The 22065-nt window shown below is 41.3% G+C and overlaps 1 protein-coding gene across 2 annotated transcripts in view; it reads right to left on the bottom strand.

Moving 5' to 3' along the window:
- Positions 1-723: 723 nt before the first annotated feature.
- Positions 724-22065, bottom strand: part of LOC134575913 (ovostatin-like) — a 29805-nt gene continuing 8463 nt past the window's right edge. The window contains exons 14-36 of one of the 2 annotated variants that reach the window (XM_063435363.1): positions 21897-22039; positions 21658-21807; positions 20770-20940; positions 20414-20552; positions 18509-18599; positions 16630-16861; positions 16402-16525; positions 16114-16235; positions 15323-15374; positions 14990-15073; positions 14412-14588; positions 13387-13468; positions 12645-12804; positions 11875-11949; positions 11062-11224; positions 10581-10801; positions 10198-10413; positions 6423-6547; positions 6110-6200; positions 5916-5978; positions 5358-5460; positions 4212-4263; positions 724-865 (exon numbers count right to left, since the gene is read on the bottom strand). In XM_063435363.1, coding sequence (XP_063291433.1) covers positions 4220-4263; positions 5358-5460; positions 5916-5978; positions 6110-6200; positions 6423-6547; positions 10198-10413; positions 10581-10801; positions 11062-11224; positions 11875-11949; positions 12645-12804; positions 13387-13468; positions 14412-14588; positions 14990-15073; positions 15323-15374; positions 16114-16235; positions 16402-16525; positions 16630-16861; positions 18509-18599; positions 20414-20552; positions 20770-20940; positions 21658-21807; positions 21897-22039 — 2828 coding nt within the window. In that variant the 3' untranslated portion in view covers positions 724-865; positions 4212-4219. Of the gene's footprint in view, positions 866-4211; positions 4264-5357; positions 5461-5915; positions 5979-6109; positions 6201-6422; positions 6548-10197; positions 10414-10580; positions 10802-11061; positions 11225-11874; positions 11950-12640; positions 12805-13386; positions 13469-14411; positions 14589-14989; positions 15074-15322; positions 15375-16113; positions 16236-16401; positions 16526-16629; positions 16862-18508; positions 18600-20413; positions 20553-20769; positions 20941-21657; positions 21808-21896; positions 22040-22065 lie in introns of both variants that reach the window. The other variant, XM_063435364.1, reaches the window with a different exon arrangement.

Genomic DNA, 22065 nt, shown 5'->3' on the forward strand with positions numbered 1-22065 from the left:
CCTGGGATACACTCAAGCTTCAACAGCTTTTGCCCATGTTAAGCTATATAGCACAATTATACAAAAGCATTATGTCAAACCAGAACACATATCTAGCCTTTTATATTGCAGTTGGAGCCGTAAAGGGACACTGGGCACAGGAACCCCTTAATCTCATTGAAGTGCTATAGTGTCTTTAATCCCCTGGCACCGTCCTTCCATTCAATGTTGAACAGTTTTAATGATAAATGAGTCCCCAGCAACCCATCCCCTCGGTACGGTTTGGACTAAGAAAGCAGCAATGGGTGGCTGGAAGCGGTCAGCTGATACACGCAGCCAATCATGGTCCATTGTATAAATGGATATGGCTAGAAGGAAGTGTGCAATCTCTGCCATGGTCACACCTACAGTGGGGGCCAGGCATCCACATTCAGTATTCAACTTTTAAAATGGTTTAACACTGAATGGAGGGACAGAACCAGGGGACTCCAGGCACTATAACCACTTCAATAAAATTATAGCACCTAGTGTCCCTTTAACCTATGTAAATGGATCTATAGAGGCTTCTGGATTAAGTGACAATATGATCACTATGGAGCAGAACATCTTAAGGTGAGGTGAAGCAACCCAATATGCCTACAAAAGACTGATTTAAAAAATAAAAAAATAAAACCACAAACCACCACACACACGTGCGCCTTGAAAAACCAACCACTAGACACAATGAAACATTAGATAATTTATTATAGATCAATAACAGTTGGAAGGAAGATATCGTTTACTGGAAGCATCATCGGTCCAGCTCTATAGCCAATAATGTGGACAGTCTCCGTGTATTGAGGGGGATACGTTTACACGATAAAACAGGATCCAGGTTCCAACATTCCTGTAAAAAGAGATCAGAATCCAATATTAAAATCCATGGGTTTTATTAAACACAGGTCTCGAATCATCAGTCTCTGTAACTGGATATTTTAGCAGTATGTATGCTTTGTTTACAGCCTACCAACGTGGGATCCTTGGGGCATGAGACTTCTTAAATCATTTGGGAATGGTCACACAGCAGAAACTTCTGACTTCTAGGGGGAGATTTTTCAAAGTGCGATTGACAATCATGTCTGTTTTTAGGCACAATTAGAAACCATCTGCCCAATATTTTGAAACTTTTGATTAGTCCCTGGCCTTATCTTATAGTTAGGATAGCCTTATACCCATCCTACGCATGCTTAAACTCCTTTACTGTGTTAACCCTTACCACTGCAGCTGGAAGGCTATTCCATGCATCCACTACCCTCTCAGTAAAGTAATACTTCCTGATATTTTTTTTTAAAAAAAAAACTTTGCCCCTCTAATTTAAAGAACCACTATAGTGCCCTGAGAGTGCCCCTACCCTCAGGATGGCACTCCCATGGCGCTAAAGGGGGAGGAAGGGGTTAATCCCTTCCCCTTTTTTCCCCTCGGCACTGAGACTCTCCTCTCTCTTCTTCCATCATTGGCTGAATGTGTGGCAAGAGCTGCACATGCACATTCAGCCAGCCAGCCTCATAGGAAAGCATTCTCAATGCTTTCCTATGGACGCAAGCGTCTCACTGAAAATCAGTGAGAAGCGCGTCTAGCAGCTGTCAGTGAGACAGCCACTAGAGGCTGGATTAACCCATAGGTAAACATAGCAGTTTCTCTGAAACTGCTAGGTTTACTGCAAAAAGTGTTAAACCTAGCTGGACCTGGCACCCAGACCACTTCATTAAGCTGAAGTATTATTATCATAATTATGATATTTATAGAGCGCCGTCAAATTCCGCAGCGCTTTACAATGGGTGGATGAACAGACATGTAGTTGTAACCAGACAAGTTGGACACACAGGAACAGAGGGGTTGAGGGCCCTGCTCAATGAGCTTACATGCTAGAGGGAGTGGGGTAAAAATGACACAAAAGGTAAGGTTAGTATTAGACTAGTGACAATAGCTCCCAACTGATTCCTCTTCTGCAACTAACAGTTTAATTGATACGCTTTTATGAAGAAGCGGGTTATTTTGAAGGAGTGGAGACTGGGTGAGCATCTAATGGAGGTCCTTTAATACTATGTCCTCTTGTTGTGGTAGGTTTTTCTTTTAAATATAGTCTCCTCCTTTACTGTGTTGATTCCCTTTATGTATTTAAATGCTTCTATTATATCCCCCCTGTCTCGTCTTTCCTCCAAGCTATACATGTTAAGATCCTTTAACCTTTACTGGTACGTTTTATCCTGCAATCCATGAACCAGTTTAGTAGCCCTTCTTTGAACTCTCTCTAAGGTATCAATATCCTTCTGAAGATACGGTCTCCAGTACTGTGTACAGTACTCCAAGTGAGGTCTCACCAGTGTTCTGTACAATGGCATGAGCACTTCCCTCTTTCTACTGCTAATACCTCTCCCTATACAACCAAGCATTCTGCTAGCATTTCCTGCTGCTCTATTACATTGTCTGCCTACCTTTAAGTCATCAGAAATAATCACCCCTAAATCGCTTTCCCCAGATGTTGAGGTTAGGACTATCAAATATTCTGTACTCTGCCCTTGGGTTTTTACGTCCAAGATGCATTATCTTGCACTTATCCACATTAAATGTCAGTTGCCACAACTCTGACCATTTTTCTAGTCTACCTAAATCATTAGCCATTTGGCTTATCCCTCCTGGAACATCAACCCTGTTACATATCTTAGTATCATCAGCAAAAAAGACATACCTTACCATCAAGACCTTCTGCAATATCACTAATAAAAATATTAAAGAGAATGGGTCCAAGTACAGATCCCTGAGGTACCCCACTGGTGACAAGCCCTTTCTTAAAAAATAATGTTTTGATGCAATTCAAAGTGTCAGATCTGTTGCATTGCATAAAAGAGGACAGGGTGCAAAAAGCAAGAGACATTTTGGCGCTACAAAAAAAAAAAAAAAAAAGTGGTTTCTCCCCACCTCTAAGTTTGGCAGTCTTCTGAAATTGACATGCTGCATACAGGCAGATTTCTCTTTACAGAAACACTTTAAATACGATCTAGATGTTTTACTGTAACAGCATTTTTCAGGACAGGTTAATAAATGTCCTTCGGGTTCCCAGTGGTTAGAGAGATTAGTTATAATGTGGCATCATGCGATACCCTGCAGATGGAATTGAAGCTTCTCCATTGTAAGAGTTTATAAACACAAGCTCCAGTATTCATTGATCGGGAGCAGCAATTTTTTACATTGAGTTCTGATTTATTCCTGTATTTATAACCATCAAGTGGGAAGAGCAAATAAAGATAGGACCGGGGTACAGCCACTGTTAGAGCCAAGTATGTTTTCACATATTTACATTTCCATGAATAAAGGGTAAAAAGATGTCGTTATTTTTAATGGGACTTGTCGACCCAGACCCCAAAAACACTAAAACCATTTCAGATACTTTAGGGTCTTGGCAGGTCACTGCCAATGGGGGGAAAAAAAAAAAAGCCACTACACTTTAAGATTTTTTTTTTGTATAGAGTATGCCCCTGCAGTCTCATTGCTCAATCCTCTGCCATTTAGGCGTTAAATCACCATATGCAGCCCTAGTCACTCCTCCCTGCATGTGACTTACACATCCTTCCTAAACACTTCCTGTAAAGAGTCATCTAATGTTTATACTTCCTTTCTTGCAAATTCTGTTTAAGGTATATTTTTGTATCCTGCCCTGTTAATAGCTTGCTAGACTCTACATGAGCCTCCTGTATGTAATTAGAGTTTAATTTAAAGAGCATAAGATATTAAGTTCCATCTGATTGAAAAATAAACTTTTATGCAGGCTGTCAGTCACAGCCAGGGGAGGTGTGGCTAGGGCTGCATAAACAGAAACAGTGATTTAATTCATAAATGGCAGAATTGAGCAGTGAGACTGCAGGGTCATATTCTATACACTAAAACTGCTTCATTAAGCTAAAGTTGTTTTGGTGACTACCGTGTCCCTTTAATAAGTCGGTTTCAAAAACCGTTTGTCAACCAATGATAATTCCTCGCCTCTAATCACGAATTGTTCTTTAAAATGAAATTTCAGAACAATGTTCAATTTTAACCTCTGCTAGATCAAATAAGATAAGTTAATTCCTCTGATACTTTAATATCTAATTACAAATAAATATCGCAGAACAGAACAGGGGTTGTAGACAGTTTAATGTAACCTTTAGATTATATGATACAGACAGACCATTGTTTGCTTGTAGTTTTGACATTACCTCCAATTTTAGGCAGCACAGGGGTGATTGAGTACAGCTATGCCATTCTCACCTGTAAAAGAAGAATTATACAAAATAAGCTTTAAAACTGTAGATATAGTTCAAAGTACATACATTACAATTCCAATATCTCAAGTGAAATCTCAGTTATTTCTACATTGTATTCCAGTCCCCTCTGGAGTTTGATGTGAAATCTCTAGACGGACCCCATTTTCATCTAAGCAAGATTGAGGGTAGTTTAACACCAGCAAATTGACAATAACTACAGGCAATCCTAGCCAAATGCATGACAAACAACACTGAAGAATTGGCTGTGTGTGATAAAATTCCAATTGACTAATTGAGCATGATTGATTGATCACTAATGAGCAAATTAATCTATTATAGATAGTTAAGATGGCACTTGGCTTAAACTGTGTCGCACTAAGAAATTCAACTAAGATGACATTGCATAAAATATTCCATAGCGTATCTGGCCAATATCCAAAAAGGCCCACGTGCTGAAAAGAGGGATCTGGTGCCAACAATGTGTAGAAATATAAGAGTAGGGACATAGATAGAATAAGATACCGCATGTGTCTGGCATGGGCCTTGGGGGTCATGACCGGCCTGATCAACCGTACTGATTACTTAATGTGCATGACAAGATACATGCTGGGCTGCACTGATAAGAAATCTTGGAAAAGTTACAAACTTGGTAAAAGGTATAAAAGACGGAGAAACTTGGCACTCAGAACTACCCACCTGTAATGCGGACGCGTGTTGCTGGTCTCTGCTGTTCCCAGAGAGGGTCCCTCCAAGCCTGACTGTCAGTTCCCCCAGTCATGCAGTGAGGACACAACCAAGCCCCTCTAATGGTGATGTATACTTAAGCTGATATATCTAGATACTAAGCTGTTTTGAAGTGAATGCCTGCAACTACTTAGTGAGAGTTAAGCTTACGCTGTATTGGGTCGCTTATCTGCAACTTGGTCTCTGTGTGGTTTCTGTTTCCTATAGCCCAAGATACTCATCCCGAACTGGGTTGTGTGCCCGCCAATATCGTTATAACTCTTATTAGGTAATTGATTATTACTTTTTGGATATTGGTACTTCATGAATTTAATGACTAGGCACAACACTGTGCTGAGATGATTAGGACTTTACCTTTCTCATAGTAGTCGTATGCGGAGACATACTGTGGCTGGAGATTCTGCACAAAGTTGGTTATCTCGACTTTGAAAGAGAAGTGTCTAGGGACATTGGTTACCTGCAATAAGAAGAGATTTATTAGTTGACTGTCAGTGGAGGGACGGTCACTAGCCAGATTTACATCACACAAGCCTAATCGGACAGAATTCCCCAGGCACCGCTAACCTACCGCCCTGGAGAATTAGGCTGCTTGCTTAAATGATTTGAGCACAAAGGATGTACAGTAAATAGAACCTTCAGAAAGTACCTTGTAAGTCTAAAATAAAAAAAGACTGGTCCATGCAAATCCAGCCCAACGGTTGGACTCTGTAGACCTCGATCAGGATTAATACAGTGTTTGTAAACACCGGAGGGAGTAGAATATACAGCGATGGGTTAGCGATGCCTCTTCCCAACAAACCAATAACATTTCTATCAGTAAGGCAAGTCTAATGTTTGGAGGCAACGTTTAAATTCAGGTCTGTTCCAGTTTACCCAGTAGAAAGAAAGATTGACACCGTTTACAATACTCACAGATTCCAGATACACAATCACGTGATTATTTTTTTGTTCTACTTTAGAAACCATATTCCTCAGCTGTGGAGAGAATACATTGTTTATTATAGACACATCAGAAAATGGCTAGGTGTGTAAAAAGATATAACACAGGATTAGGTGCACCCATTATCACAGCCCATTCATTTCATATAAAATGTGAGATTTCTTACCTGAACGATCGACGAATACTCGGTTGTGTATCCAGATGGCATTTTAACGTCTACAATTGCCATGTTTGATTGATTCTTGCTGCCTTGATAACTGCAAGCCAGTACAAATAAAATATGAGAACAGATTAGCTTTGGTGGAGCTTGATCAGATTTTTTTTTTTTTTTAGCAACTTTTAGACCTGGCCAGGGGGACAAGTCTAAGCTCTTACAATTTCATTCACAAATAGCCGATCTGGAAACATTGGCTTCCAGTCTGACTGTTTTAGTATGAAATTCACTGGAAATTACTAGTGAATAAAATCGGTTAAAATACCTGACAGCCAGGTCGATCGTGTAGGTATACGCCACGCCATTATCACAGCTTTCCGAGGAGGTATTTACAAACAGCGAGAAGGCAGAGTTTTCTTCAGATATGGGGGTGTTGTATTTTGTGGTGACCTGTGGACAGAAAGCACCCCACACCATGGATAAATGTCAGCTAATTTTACACAATTCCATTTACTCCAGATTCAGTCAAAAAAAGTCTTTAAGTTCATAGAGGTGTTACTAGGCCACAATTTCTCAAAAGGGAACAAATGTTCTCAGTGAGCAGTTCAGAGGTTTTGCTAGGATGTATTTAAACTAGGAGGGGGGGGCAAAAGGGTGATAAAACATCAATCCAATTGTCCCCCAAAACAAGGACAGAAGGTGCCTGTAGCAAGTGTGTTAAAAAATGATAAGCTTAGAGTCATGTCTACAAATGCTCGCAGTTTAGGGAATAAGATCCATGAACTTGTGGCAATAATGGCAACTGATAGTGTAGATTTAGTCGCTGTTACTGAGACATGGTATAATGAGAAAAATGACTGGGACATAGCAATACCAGGGTACTCTTTATATAGAAAAGACAGGGAAGGCAAGAAAGGGGGAGGGGTGGCCCTGTATGTAAAGAATAGCATAAAATCTAGCCTAATAAAGGTTAGTGAGGCGAACATAGAGTCAGTTTGGGTTACGTTAGAATTTGGTAATCACACAGTAACTCGTGTAGGTGTGATTTATAGGCCCCCAGGACAAATTGAAGAGTTAGATAATCTACTAGTTGAAGAAATAGCTAAAATGACAATGAAGGGGGAAGTTATCATCATGGGTGACTTTAATCTTCCTGATATAAATTGGAAAACAAAAATAGCTACATGTGCCAGGAGCACACATATTCTAAACTCCCTACTGGGATTGTCTCTAAAACAAGTCGTTGAGGAGCCAACTCGTAAAGAGGCCATACTAGATTTAGTGTTAACAAATGGAGATTTGGTATCAGATATTACTGTAGGTGACAGTTTAGGATCCAGTGATCATCAGTCAGTGTGGTTTAATATAAGAACAGTGACTGAGTCACACCACACAAAAACAAAAAGTTTTAGACTTTAGAAAAACAGACTTTTCCAAAATTAGAATATGTGTAAAGGAGTCATTATCAGACTGGAGCAATTTAAATGGAGTCCAAAAGAAATGGGATTATTTAAAAGTTGCACTACTGAAGGCAACAGAAAATTGCATTAGGCTTGTCAGTAAAAGCAAAAAATTCAAGAAACCACTGTGGTACTCCGCAGATGTGGCCAAAATAGTAAAAAACAAAAAGTTAGCATTTAGTAATTATAAAAAAACCCAGAGTGAGGAAGACAGAATGACCTATAAGATTAGGCAGAAAGAGGCTAAGCAAGTTATAAGAGCTTCCAAATCACACACAGAAGAGAAAATAGCACAGTCAGTAAAAAAGGGGGACAAAACCTTTTTTAGATACATAAATGAGAAAAGAAAAGTAAAACAAGGATTAGTTAGATTAAAAACAAAAGAAGGAAGGTATGTAGATGAGGATAAAGGTCTAGCTGACTGCCTCAATGAATATTTTTGTTCGGTATTTACAGATGAAAATGAAGGAAAGGGACCTCAGTTAAGAAAAAGGATAAATGAGTCATTTATTACACGTGAGTTTACAGAGGAAGAGGTTCTATTTCAACTGTCAAAAGTAAAGACAAATAAGTCAATGGGACCTGATGGAATACACCCAAAGCTATTAAAAGAGCTTAGTGGTGTACTAGCAAAACCATTAACAGATTTATTTAACCAATCATTGATAACAGGAGTAGTCCCAGAAGATTGGAAGTTAGCGAATGTTGTGCCCATTCACAAGAAAGGTAATAGGGAGGAGTCGGGCAACTATAGGCCAGTAAGCCTAACTTCAGTAGTGGGGAAAGTGATGGAAACCATGTTAAAGGATAGGATTGTTGAACATCTAAAAACACATGGATTTCAAGATCAGAGACAACATGGGTTTACTTCAGGGAGATCATGCCAAACTAATCTTATTGATTTTTTTGATTGGGTAACTAAAATTATAGATCAGGGTGGTGCAGTAGACATTGCTTACCTCGATTTCAGTAAGGCTTTTGACACTGTTGCACATAGAAGGCTTATCAACAAACTACAATCTTTGAGTTTGGATTCCAATATTGTTGAATGGGTAAGGCAGTGGCTGAGTGACAGGCAACAGAGGGTTGTAGTCAATGGAGTATATTCGAAGCTTGGGCTTGTCACCAGTGGGGTACCTCAGGGATCTGTACTTGGACCCATTCTCTTTAATATTTTTATTAGTGATATTGCAGAAGGTCTTGATGGTAAGGTGTGTCTTTTTGCGGATGATACTAAGATATGTAACAGGGTTGATGTTCCAGGAGGGATAAGCCAAATGGAAAATGATTTAGGTAGACTAGAAAAATGGTCAGAGTTGTGGCAACTGACATTTAATGTGGATAAGTGCAAGATAATGCATCTTGGATGTAAAAACCCAAGGGCAGAGTACAGAATATTTGATAGAGTCCTAACCTCAACATCTGAGGAAAGGGATTTAGGGGTGATTATTTCTGATGACTTAAAGGTAGGCAGACAATGTAATAGAGCAGCAGGAAATGCTAGCAGAATGCTTGGTTGTATAGGGAGAGGTATTAGCAGTAGAAAGAGGGAAGTGCTCATGCCATTGTACAGAACACTGGTGAGACCTCACTTGGAGTACTGTACACAGTACTGGAGACCCTATCTTCAGAAGGATATTGATACCTTAGAGAGAGTTCAAAGAAGGGCTACTAAACTGGTTCATGGATTGCAGGATAAAACTTACCAGGAAAGGTTAAAGGATCTTAACATGTATAGCATGGAGGAAAGACGAGACAGGGGGGATATGATAGAAACATTCAAATACATAAAGGGAATCAACACAGTAAAGGAGGAGACTATATTTAAAAGAAGAAAAACTACCACAACAAGAGGGCATAGTCTTAAATTAGAGGGACAAAGGTTTAAAAATAATATCAGGAAGTATTACTTTACTGAGAGGGTAGTGGATGCATGGAATAGCCTTCCAGCTGAAGTGGTAGAGGTTAACACAGTAAAGGAGTTTAAGCATGCGTGGGATAGGCATAAGGCTATCCTAACTATAAGATAAGGCCAGGGACTAATGAAAGTATTTAGAAAACTGGGCAGACTAGATGGGCCGAATGGTTCTTATCTGCCGTCACATTCTATGTTTCTATGTTTAAAGGCTTTACTGGAAAAAGCAGCCTTTTCACTGCTCGACCTGCAGGGACGTTAGAGCTGCAGTGATTCTGGTGCCTACAGGATCCCTTTAAGTAATACTTGCAGTCCAGGAAGGACCTTGGAACACACTATTTTAAGGCATTTGCAGGCAATTCACTGCACATTATCCCATTGAGATCTGTTATGGCCAGGTTAAGCTGTTAACGGTAAGGGCTAGAGGGGATTCTAGCCTCTCAGAAGAATTAAAAATGGAGCTAGCTAGGGCTTCTGAAACTGGCAGTTCCATGAAGTGTATTAGTGATAAGAATCCCTACCGTTTTAACTTCTGACCCATTTTCCCAAGCTTTTATCCCCTCAGTTATCAATGTGTGGGGCTTAAGTCCAAGCCATTTGGAGAGGGATTAGATATTTGTCTCTCAATCACAGATCAGGTAAATCCCATGCACATCAAGATCATGACAAGTGTCACAATAACAACATTCTACAAGGAGAAATAAGACTACATGCTCAGGTTTTACCTGTATTAGACAGCTGCCTGTCCCCTGAACGTCAAGGCTGTAGTTTTGAGTCTTGTTATCCAGAGGCTGTTTCTGGACCAGAAGCCGGTTTGTCTGGTCAATGTTGAACGTAGCAATAACCCCATTGTCTGAAGACAATTGCACCTGCTGTGTTGTATTGTGTGTAGGAAACAGGCAACCAAAAGCAGCGAGGGCCTGCACAGCCACTACAGTGTCCTGATTTAAAACAGAACAAAAAACAGATTTTATTTTAAATCTACATGGTTTTACTATGATATGAGCCAAGTGAAAATCTGTATCATAAGCAGACTAAGTCAGTATATAGATTTAACAATATACTCCAACAATAGGATGGGGGGGAAACAGATGCCAATCAGACTTACGGCTGTAGAGCTGTATCCTCCAAGTGAGTTTTGTTGTTTGGCAAGCCACTGTACAATCTGGGCCATGTAGACCTTCTGTTCCTGGGAGTGATTGCTGCCATATGCCATTCCCAACAGGATGTATGCAGTAATCTCCACCTCAGCAGATGGAGACTGTACGTAGAAGAAAGGGGTATTCTTGGCCTTTGGTTTATCAAGACGCTCCCAGTGAATGGATCCATCTATGGATTAAAAAGTTTGAGGTCAGGAGAGCAAAACCTACACATCACACAGAATCATTACAAAATCCTAAAAAACTATTTTATTTTCTGTATTTCAATGTTTAGGCTCTGTAAAACAATTCAACACAATTGATACCAGGGGTACAAAAGTGGTGTATCTTAATAGGTCACATTGTTATTTTTCTAAAGTCAAAAGATTCCTACAAATCTGGATTAGATATAACAATGTTAATCCTGGCCAAGTGTCTTAGAACATGTACCCTCTTCAATGGCCTCTGCCTGCAGCTGTTGAAGGAGAGCTTGGTGACGCTCCTCGTTCCCAGCGACTTTGAAAGCGTAGTACATAACTGCCCGGTTATAAAGACTCTGTTCTGTTCTGGAAGCATCTTCAAGGCATTTCAGGGCTCCGCGCAGTAGAGTTTGCTGTAACAAGAACAATGGACAAATCAAGGAGACACCACACAGTGTGTGCCAGAGGCCAACCCAACACAGTAGGGGCCATGGATTGTCAATTACTAACAGGGTATAGTGTCTTTAGCAACATTCTCAGTTAGAGGATATATTAAAGGGGAAGCATTGTGTTTTCTGGACCGGAACCATTGCATTTATTTCTTAAATTAGGAGTGCCCTCTATGTCCTTAAATGGACACTACAGATCCCTAAAGCACATTAGCCAAATAAGCCACTTCAACCCTCTCACCCCAAAAGAATTGGTACTTTTATAAAAAATTACAAAATAAAATCTGGTTACACCATCCACATAGCAGTCAGACAACCGGTCCTGTGACTTGCGGGTTTGTTTAGCTCAGTTAAGATAAACCTCAAGAGGCAGAAATTGCCCAGAGCGCCTGTCAGCACACCGTCAGGAGCATATGCCCTATAACAAGGCTATTGTTTGAGAGTGCATTCCCAGGTTTAATTGTGCCCTGGGATGTTCAGTTTATTCTTGAAGACCTTAATAAGTAACCCAAACATTGCACCTTTAAAATTTTATTTTCCAAAAAAAGACACCAGAATTCAAGCAGGCTATAAAAACCACACATTCTAGATCTCACTTGTGACTGGTTACTCACCCCTCCTGGGTAGTTTGACTGTAATAGTGTAGCAACAACGTACGCTGTGAAACTGACATAGTCTTCAGCACCTCCCTGAACAGAGATGGAAGATAAAGTGAACAGATTAGCTATATGGAGGAAGTGAGTGGTCAGTGTACCATTATACCGATAATATATGCACAACATTATTTTTTTCCTCCCCCAATTTGACAGTTTTTATTGAGTCAGTAAAAAGGCAGTTGGGTACCGAAAAGAAAAAGGGAGGGAGGGACGGATACCATAACCCAGAGGGTACATTACATTACCAATGGATACACACATGACAATTATTGTTCGGTAATACATACATATTTTCAATCCTATGCTACACGTAAGGTTAATGGGGTGTATATCGCCTTGGGCCTAGTGGCCTGTCCGTACGAGTGGTGCCATGTAGGGTTTGGTCTCAGACCTTGTGCCTCTTATCGTGTCTACTGGCCAGTTCGGCATTGCTCTGTGGTGTTTTTTTTTTGGGGGGGGGGTATATTGTGTGTGCTTGCATAGTGGTAGTAATGCCTTTGAGCCTCCCTTCTAAAAAGGGGGTATTCAGATGTATCCGTTCCCCCCTTTTCCTTCAAGTCCACCTGGCTCATTTTCATTTTTGAAACAGGAGGGGGGGGGTGCACAAAACATTTTATAATTAGGTAGAACACCAAACCTCAGACTTCAAAAGCTTTTTTTAAACGCTTTGCGGAGCGAGACATTAGAACCCACTATAGCAGTTTAAGTGGACCTCACAATATACTTGCCTTTAGTGCACTGTTAAAGAGCATTCCAGATGGCTTGAAGCAGCCAGTCTGGACATCAATGGTTCTCTCAAGGACTAACAGAATTCGATTCTGAACAGCTTCATCAACAAAAACAAACTGTTTAAGATTCTCAAAAGTCCAAAACATTTGTGCATCCAACCTAGGAGAATAAAAAAATAAAAAATAAAAGGTTTTAGAAACGGTTACATCCCCTTGGTCTAGAAAAATTATAACTCATCCAGAATTACTTGCAGGGCAGGTTTAAGTTTTTTTAGGGTCCTGCATTACACAATTAGGAAATTCACTACTCTGGGCTTTTAGAAGAAGCCAACTCTGGGCTGCGAGTTCCCTAGAAACGTTTTGGATTCCTAAAGACGAACGATTGTCACACAGTTTATCAATAATCCCAGACCCACAACCACCAAAAGCACTGGCCCTGGGGCATTGCCAGTGAAGGGGTTAGAGCTCCAAGTTGTTTCCAGAAACGCCCAGAGTCCCATTTAATACCAAGAGAAGCATGGCCTCCAGTAACAAAGTTTGCTACAGTGGCAACTTAATGCAGAATATTTGACGTAAATTATACAACACAGTGGGTTAATATCGGTGCAGTATGTGTTAAAACAGCATGGCTTGGGATTAATACAGCAGATGTGGGATTTATAAATAAACTAGTTACAATACAATTCAGATGGTGTAAAAATCTTGTGGATTCTCATAAGTCAGAAATAGTTATTCTACTTACCATGTACTGCTTGGAGAGTTCCATCCACCAAAAACACTAGAGGAGCCATCAGAACGAATGTAGCCAAGCTGCCTCCGGTATCCTAGAAAATATTAGAGTGGATTTTAGAGTTTGTTACAGGGAATTGCTGGGAAATTTCAGATGGTCGGTCAACCAAAAAAAAAAACACGAGACACCAATATCAAACTGAAGTCCTACATGAAACCAAAACCACAAACACCCCCCCATAGACTATTGGCACGGGGTAAAAGTGGCCAAGAACCCCATAAGTCTTCATGGTGGTCAATTAAGACAGTGGCCTTGAATGGGTTAGTCCTTTATTAGTGGTCCTTTATTAGTGGTGAAGTATGAAGTGGTTTAAGGCTTCTGATCCTTCGATCCAAAGTATCTGGGAAGGATGCATTTCAAGGACAGGAAGTGACCACTAAAACTGGGTATTTTGAAAGTGAAAAGGTCTGTGCCAATAGGTATAAACATGATTAACCAGCATACAGAACCAAAGCCAACACGGTCAAGTCATTTTTCAAGAGCCACCCAAGCACTTTGGCCTGAATTGTCCTCCCTGACTATGCGTTTGGTGGGATCATTTTCATTGAAGAACGCTATGCACCATCACTGCATTTTATTGCACTGTAGGATTCTCTCAAGTCTTTGGTGCCACACTCTACAATAGCAGAGCCAGTCAATCCATCTTAACAGACTGCACTCTAGGAGCGGTTCAGGCCAGAACACAAAGATTAATCCAGTCATTCACATTTAGCAATTAGACTCCTATTTTAAGGAGTCTGTACAGATGTTGCAACCCAGTTCAAAATTTTCTGACAGATCAATCCATGTCCAAGTGAGATTTAAGAAATGGGTCTCCATGATGTAGACAGACATTAAGACTGGATAGACTTTCAGAAGTAGAGCAGAAGCAAAGCCATTACAACAACTTATTCAAAGCCTTTTGGTTTCAGGACCCGTGATTACACCGACATATCACATTTGTTAGATATCTAGAAAGGGAACAGAACAAGTCTCACCAGTTTCCATGTAGCTAATGGCTTGAGCTTGAATGTCTGGAGTCAGATTGCCAGTGCAGTTTAAATATCTCACTATGAAGGGTAGTGGTATCAGCGTAGCCAGGTTCTGCTCACCACACCCAGTGGGCAACCGGATCAAGGATTGTAGGTTTGTTACAGAAACGCCAAATAAGTCACCTGCAAAGAGAGGGAGGTGGGAATTGTAGAGGCTTTGGAGCAACATCCAATGACATCTAGGTTGACAATGATCAATAGTACATACTTCACAAGCCAAAGGGTGGAGTAGGGCTACCACGGCAAGATGACAGGAACAAAAAACAAGTGCGACTTCAAATTAAAGTTCAGCACCATGGACTCCATGTCTTAGTATGTTTACAGAGGGGCTAGTAATGATTGAACAGCCGTGAGAAGAGCCAAACCATGTAAAGTGTAACAAAGGGGACAGTATGACTGCATACTATGCATGCGCAATCTCTTGCCAACTTTAACCTGCTCGAGCTTAATCATATTAAGAATCAATTTGTTTTATGGAGCAGCTCTTTTAATGTGCAATGCACACAGCAGCAGATTCTACTTACCAACGATAGCCAAAGAGGACTTCGCAGAACCTTCAACGACATTGGCTGGAAGCTTGATGCTGATGGGAATCTGCACGCTGTTCCCTAGAGAAAAGGGACATTAAATTCTTTAGTTGGAGATATAGAGCAGCAGGACAATAATAAACTGCACAGATTTTAGAAGCATTAAAAGGACAGTCTTACTACGGTTTATAAAATCCTGCCTTGTATGACAGGGTAATGAGCCCCAGGAAGGGATTGGTGTTACAATTCTTAATTTGAAGCATTACCCAGACCCTGAATCAAGTGAAAAGCAGTAAATTTAAGGAGTCAGTATGAATAAAATGTACCTACCTTCCAGGCTGACAAAGTTGCTGTAGGTTATTTCATCTTCTATGCCCTCTGCCTTCGAGACAAAAATAAAATACATTTATTCATAGCTATATAGTGTACCCTCACGAGAATCTTTATGTGTATCATGCAGCAAATTACATCATTTAATGGGAGGCATATAGTGCTGCCCTCAAACACCACTACTTGGCAGGCAGCCACCGCTATAGCAGTCACCAACCAAAGCCTGTAGACAAACCCAAACCAGTTTCCTGCTCGATCCCATTAGAGGACGTTATGCGAAGGAATCCTTACAGGACAGATCTTTGGAAGCTAGTTTGTTTTGTACATGGTCTTGCTTCAATGCTGCTCCCCTGTATAGGGTTACTTTGTGCAGATTCACAACAATACCCGCTATCTCAGATTTTGCTTTTGAGCAGAGAGCTTGGTTATTGGTTATTTAAATATATGTTAGAGGGGTGAAGTCCCAGGTTAAGACTATAGATGACAGAAGAAACCAAACACATCAGAGGTTTGAGCCTAAAAATAATTTGGTGACCCATCCTAAAGCCCTCTCCTTGGCTCCTCCATAAATCCACCACACCCGTCCAGGGTCGAGGACTATACGGGATGGAAGGCGAGAATTAATGGGGCACAGTGGGCAGCTAGGCAGAAACTTTGAGAGAAGGGCTGCAGTTTTCTGTTATTGGGGGGGCCTGATTTCTAACCCAGGCAGCACCCCCCCATTGACACTCATGGTTTATTGGATTTGGAATAGTGCACGGGTAACGGTTACATCAGCCATAGATTGGTACCTCCACAATAACCGTGTGCATCACAGTGTCCTTGCGAAATGGCTGACTGGTGTCACTGGCCGACTCATTGCATGTAGCGCCAAAGTAAGAGGTCCAAGCGGTCACATTAACAGATACCACACCTGGAAGACAAATTTGAGAGAGTCTTGTTTTTTCCCCCCTAATGAAATGAGGGGGTCCAAAGCAAGCCAAGCTATACACAAACAAAAACCAAGTCCAAATCCCATGAAAATAGTCTGGCATAGGGACAAACTATATCTCAACCAGAGCATATGATCAGATATATACCTATGGCATGTGCATTCAAATCCCAGGAATATGAGGCTCTTTCATTGGGGCAGATGCAGATATCTTGCCCTCCATCTTTCAATGTTGCAGTGAACGCTTCAGAAGCTCCCAGCTCAATGCCAACCTAAAGGATTGATAAAGAAATTTAAAATAAAAGAGGATGACAAGTTATGTCAGTATCGTAAGACCGTATGCTGTACTGAGACCAATACATTGGTTAACATTTACCTTGGTACATTGTTCCAAGTAGCTGACTACAACAGCTTTAAGGACCAGAGTCTCCGTCCTGACAAAGGAATATGGCAAAGACAGGTCCACGAAGAACGGCAGTATAGAGTTGAAGGTGGATGGCTGTTTGTTTATCCCAAAACCTTCGTCCTTTGAAACACAAAACCCAGTGAACTGCCACTGGGTAATGGTTCCCGGTACAGTCTCTGTTATAGATGTGGTGCCCGTCTCACTAGGATAGAAAATAAAACCAGATTTAGCTGCAAACATGAACACTTTTAGTGCAGATAAGTTGGTAAAGGAGAAGATGTTTTATTTAAAGTAGTCACTACGAGTCAAGCCTGCGATCAGAGTAGGATCAATCATAAGCAGTTTGTGACAAATGCCCTGTGGTCTGGTAGTTTGCCATGAGCTCCTGGAAGAGCCCGCTAGCCAGCCTCCTGCCCCAGGATTATGGGCCATTCAAGATACCCTGCAAATTCTGTTCATGTGATTTAGGGTTGTTCAGGAACCAAAGACCACCCAGAAGCTTGTCAAGTCCAATTGACACCTTGTTACTAGTTCCACCAGTGTTCTAATTGTTAGTCTGGGTGGCCGCAATTTGTATGAATGACCACGAGGTGGTGGCCATCTTGTTCGCATGAACGCAGGCAGCAGTGTTTGGTCATCGAATTCATGGAACTAAAAATCAGACAAACTCCCGAACACCGCTGGACTTCCACCATCGCCTGTGTTTGTTCTATACAACTTAGAAGGGCACGGTTTGGTGGAAATGTTCCCACGAACAAGGTTAACAAGCTCCAGGGTAGAACTATGGATTCCATTCGGTAGTTTGTTCATTTTTAAGCTACTGAACCTAGCCTGAAAATTACAACTTCCATGGAAATCCCAAACCCCTGAACCGATCTGGGTGATTTTTGGATAGGCTGGTCCCCCAGATCAGGGCTATCATGGGCTGTAACTTGTGTTTTTTCCATTTTTCTTTTAGGGGCACTTTTGTTATATTGCCGGTTTCTGTACTGAGATAATTCGATTATATATGTTTGTGTGCTCAGGTAATTCGCTCTCAGGCACAGGGGAGGAGTAGGTTAGATGTTTGCTTGTAACTAGTCTCCTCTCAAGTCCAGGTGGAGGGATTATCCTGTTGTGTGGGAGTGTTTGGACAAATTGTATAAAAGCAGGCCAGATTAAAAAGGGTTCCAGCTTGTACCCCATAACTATTGGTCATCTGGTTACTGGGAGGGTAAAGGGCCAAGCACTAAAACTGTTCCAGTGAGGAGGATTCAACGGGAGAAGTCTTTTTAAGGACTAGAGCTCCCAGGACAGAGTGTCGTCCAGTGCCTGGGGATGGCTAGCGAGTTACCATTTGGCTCCAGGAGGGAGCAGTTCCAGTGCCCCAGTCAAGCCACGGCGACTGGGCAGAAGTGCTGCGGTGTGTCCCCTGTTCCAGCTAGGAAGCAGTCCTTGGTGGAGGTACCCAGCCAGGTATACAGGGAGCTCCGTTACACAGCTGTATAGGTGTTTTGGAAAGCTGTACATTTGAGGGTAACCTTTACCATAGAGTTATATTTAAAAAAGTCTGTATCCCAGATTTTCACAGAGCATGCACCTTTAAAAACAGTGCTTTCCAAACCAGTCCAGGATTTAGTGATTACCCAGTTGTGTCCAAAAAAAAAAAGTAAAATAAAAAAAAAAATAATAAAGTTACAATGGTAAGTGTGCCCTGACTAGTTTGGAACCCACTGCTTTAGAGGAATGCAAGGCTTTGTAAATTCTCTTTCCATCTGTGACCACTTGCAAGGACCAGAATGCATTTCCTATGAAGTAGCACCCCTAGCTATTTAACCGAATGCAGGCCTTGTTATATATGCACACTCACCCAACAGGTGTGATGTCAAAATTCCAGATGTCAGGGAACGTATTACGCACAGTGATGACAGACTCTGCTGAAGACCCACCTATAGACACATCTACCAAAAAAAAAAAAAAAAAAAAGTCAGTTACAGAGACAGATTGCTGGGAATTTAGGCATTCCCACCAATATCAAAATTAAATTAAGTTAAACATTTACACATATTGGTGGCAGACAGTAATGCTAGTCCCCATCCAAAAGCACACCTCCCAATACTTTAAATGTAGGCGTGAGTGTGGCCAGGGCTGTTCTGAGACATTACTTAATTTACAGAACTAAAATGTAATTTAGAAGAACAATGTGTCTAATGTACACAGACTGATTTCTAAACACATTTATTGTAGTTTAAAGACACATTGCTGGGAGTATGATTAGTGTGGAGCGGTTATACACCCAGACACACCAACAATATATAGAGCGGGGCAGAGGGATTTGGAACCCTAATAGGGACACTCGTGAGGTGTGCATTTATGGTCCTGTCTCCCCACCCATATTCTGTACCACTGACACAATATTTGCAAATCGACGTGTATTTTCTAAGAGCCAAGTTATACAGAATCCAAATGGCAAAAAAAAAAAAAAAAAAAGCCAAACTGGCATTACAGAAAAGTTTGCCTAAAACAAAGACAGATTTTGAACCTCTGTATTCACCAATATAGTGAACTCTAACAGGCAAGATCCGTCATTCATTTTTATTTAAAATATTTCATTTTTCATAGAGCACATTTGACAGATAACTAATCTTAATATTTTAACATACAGTCAATGCATGGGTACAAAGAGTAAATACAATGTTAGCCCTTGCAGTGAGTCCACACTTGGCATTCTGATCAGCTGCAATAAATACATATTGTCTACAATCTTTGCACAATTCCGTGTGACATCAGAAAGAAGGGGGGAGTGAGGAGCCTGCTGACAGAGGTCTTAAAGCTGGCTCAGATGACAGATTGTAGCACTGAAAGGGAAGACTTCAGTCCCTGCAGGGAGTGATTGTTAGCTTGAGGATCGAGCTGAGAGAGCTGTCACGTATTCATCCGCTTATAGAAATGTGGTTAATGATATTTACTGTCCATCCAGGAAAAGTTGTGCCGAGCAGCAACCTAATCCACAGAAGGGTTTGTGCTGAGCAGCAATTATGCAAATGGAAACCTGGTAACTGACTTTGGGGTCAAAGGCCGGTTACAGCCTATCAGATCTAGAGGAGGGGTATTTAGGCCCAGTTCTCATCCTGCTCAGTGCCCTGTCGTGGTTTCCCTTGTGGCTGTCTGAGAGCGCGTTCCTGTTTATAGTTTTCTACCTGGTTTTTGACTTTGGTTTTGTTTATTGACTTCTCTATATTCTGGTATCCTGACTCCTGGCTTTCCTCATCGCTGTGTCCCTTTCTGTGTTCCCTGACCTCGGCTAGTATTTTGACTATTCTATGTACGTTAAATCCGGCCATTCTAAGGACCGGTAATGCGTTACTTATTTGTCATCCGTGCTATACAGTTCTACGTGCTGGATCAAACAGTAATCCTGACAAGAGCCAAGAGTAAGGTTGCGGGGCACCAGGAGAAGGGGAGGCCTGCACACGCCAACCCCCGGTGCTACGAACTGAGCCCGAGAGGACAGCATTCAGACCTGCCTTCTAGGGGTGCAACGTTACAATAAGCCAGTCAAGAATATAAAAGGATAAACAGAATTCAAATCTCTCGTAAAAATCGTGACAGTCTAATTTTAGCAACTCAAGGTTTTTTGTTTTTTTTGAGCACTAGACATTGCAAGGGCACTGCCTAAAATGTCCTCATGGATGAGACTTCACTGGACTGAAGCAGCTATTGAGGATCTTACCACACCACCAATATATTTACACACCTTTATAAAACAGTTTACCTGAGAATTCTACAACCTCCCTTGCAAGAGACGTTGTTGCAAGGGTCAGCTCAGGAAAACTGTAGGGACGGCTGTTGTATCTGCCACACACCTCTGGTTTATGCACTGTGGTGTTGGTTGCAAATACCAAACCGATGTCCTGAAACAGAATGGAAGGATGTTAACCAGGATGCCACCGTATAAGTGTTAAATGGTTAAACAAGAAAATGTAAAGCCAAAATACCTCTTGCACACAACCACTTTCATCTCAAAGACTGACCCACCCAACTACAAGTCATCCAGACGCTCCCCACATCTCCTTAAACCATTTGAAAGCTCAGCAAATATCAGACAAGCAAAACACCCCAGATACTTACACGGAACACTTCAAAAGAGTCTCTTTCGTTCGGAGAGCTTACAGGCTCGTAATATATGCCCTCAATAATTATTTGATTGCTCGAGTCGATGCAGGGAAGGGCAGGTGGGGCCACATTATAACCTGACACATAGTATCCATTTAAGCTGTTGTATCTCAAGGAGTTATACACCTGCAGAAAAATAAGATACATAAAAATACAGGATATATAATAAAAAATACACACATCTTTTTAACAGCTCAATTAGCCTGCCCTTTGGTGGGTCCCCACTCAGATCTCAAGTTGGTTTTAGCTCATCTTGTGCCAATACAGAGAGAACATACCTGAAGCATATCAGACTGGTCCCACCCATATGGACAGTTGAGATTCAAAATGCCAGCAAGTTTCCTCTGCACGAGAGATACAGCAACCCCAGACGATCCTTTCAACGTTGCAAGGCATCATCTATGCGAGGTCTCTCGTGCAGAAGGAACTTTGAGGCATTTAGGATCTGGACTGCCCGTAGGGATGAGATCAGTCTGATAGATTCCCTCTAATGGCACATAATGAACCAGAACCAGCTGGAGATCTGAGCGGGAACCCACTGAAGAGCAGGCTATTTCAGCTGCTGTCCATTCTCAGTATACCCTTGTGCTTAAAGTAAAATCCTTGCTCAGTTACTCAATAAAACATCTTGCTTAACAGATCTTCACCCAAAATTAACTGGGTTACCTGCACGGCCTTGGACCGCATGCATACAAAGTTCTATTTTTGGATATTTGTTTTGTTCTTAAATAAACTCCCTGATGGAACACTAGATCACATCTGTTGCACCGTTTAGCTAATCTCCCTTTTAGATTAGATATCTCTCCCTTTGCTTTGGTTATGTTAGGTGTTGTGCCTACTCACAGTTTCAGCAGTAATAGCCTGGTATGGATTCAGCAGAAGGAGGCTGGAATCAATGACCCGAAGCCCACACAGGGAACTGGGAGCTGCTGATACTTTGAGGTCTACAGTAGATCCAGGAATTCCTTTTTCAGCAGAAAAATTCATGGATACCTTAAGAAAGATAGAATAATAAAACAAGCCTCTTCTAACCCAGTTACCGGATTATATTAAGCTCTAGGACTCCGTAACTCTGAACTTACCTGGTGCTTGAAACACTTCTCCACATTCAGCTTGACAGAGTCTGCAATGACTTCCCCCAGTAGAATCATGTACACAATGACATCTGCCCCCGGGGCCAGATCTGAAGACACGTCGATACTGAAGGTTAGTTCACCTTTCAGTGCTGTCATGAAGGAAACAGTATATTCA

This window comes from Pelobates fuscus, chromosome 10 (assembly GCF_036172605.1).
Source record: "Pelobates fuscus isolate aPelFus1 chromosome 10, aPelFus1.pri, whole genome shotgun sequence".
NCBI classification, from domain to species: domain Eukaryota; kingdom Metazoa; phylum Chordata; class Amphibia; order Anura; family Pelobatidae; genus Pelobates; species Pelobates fuscus.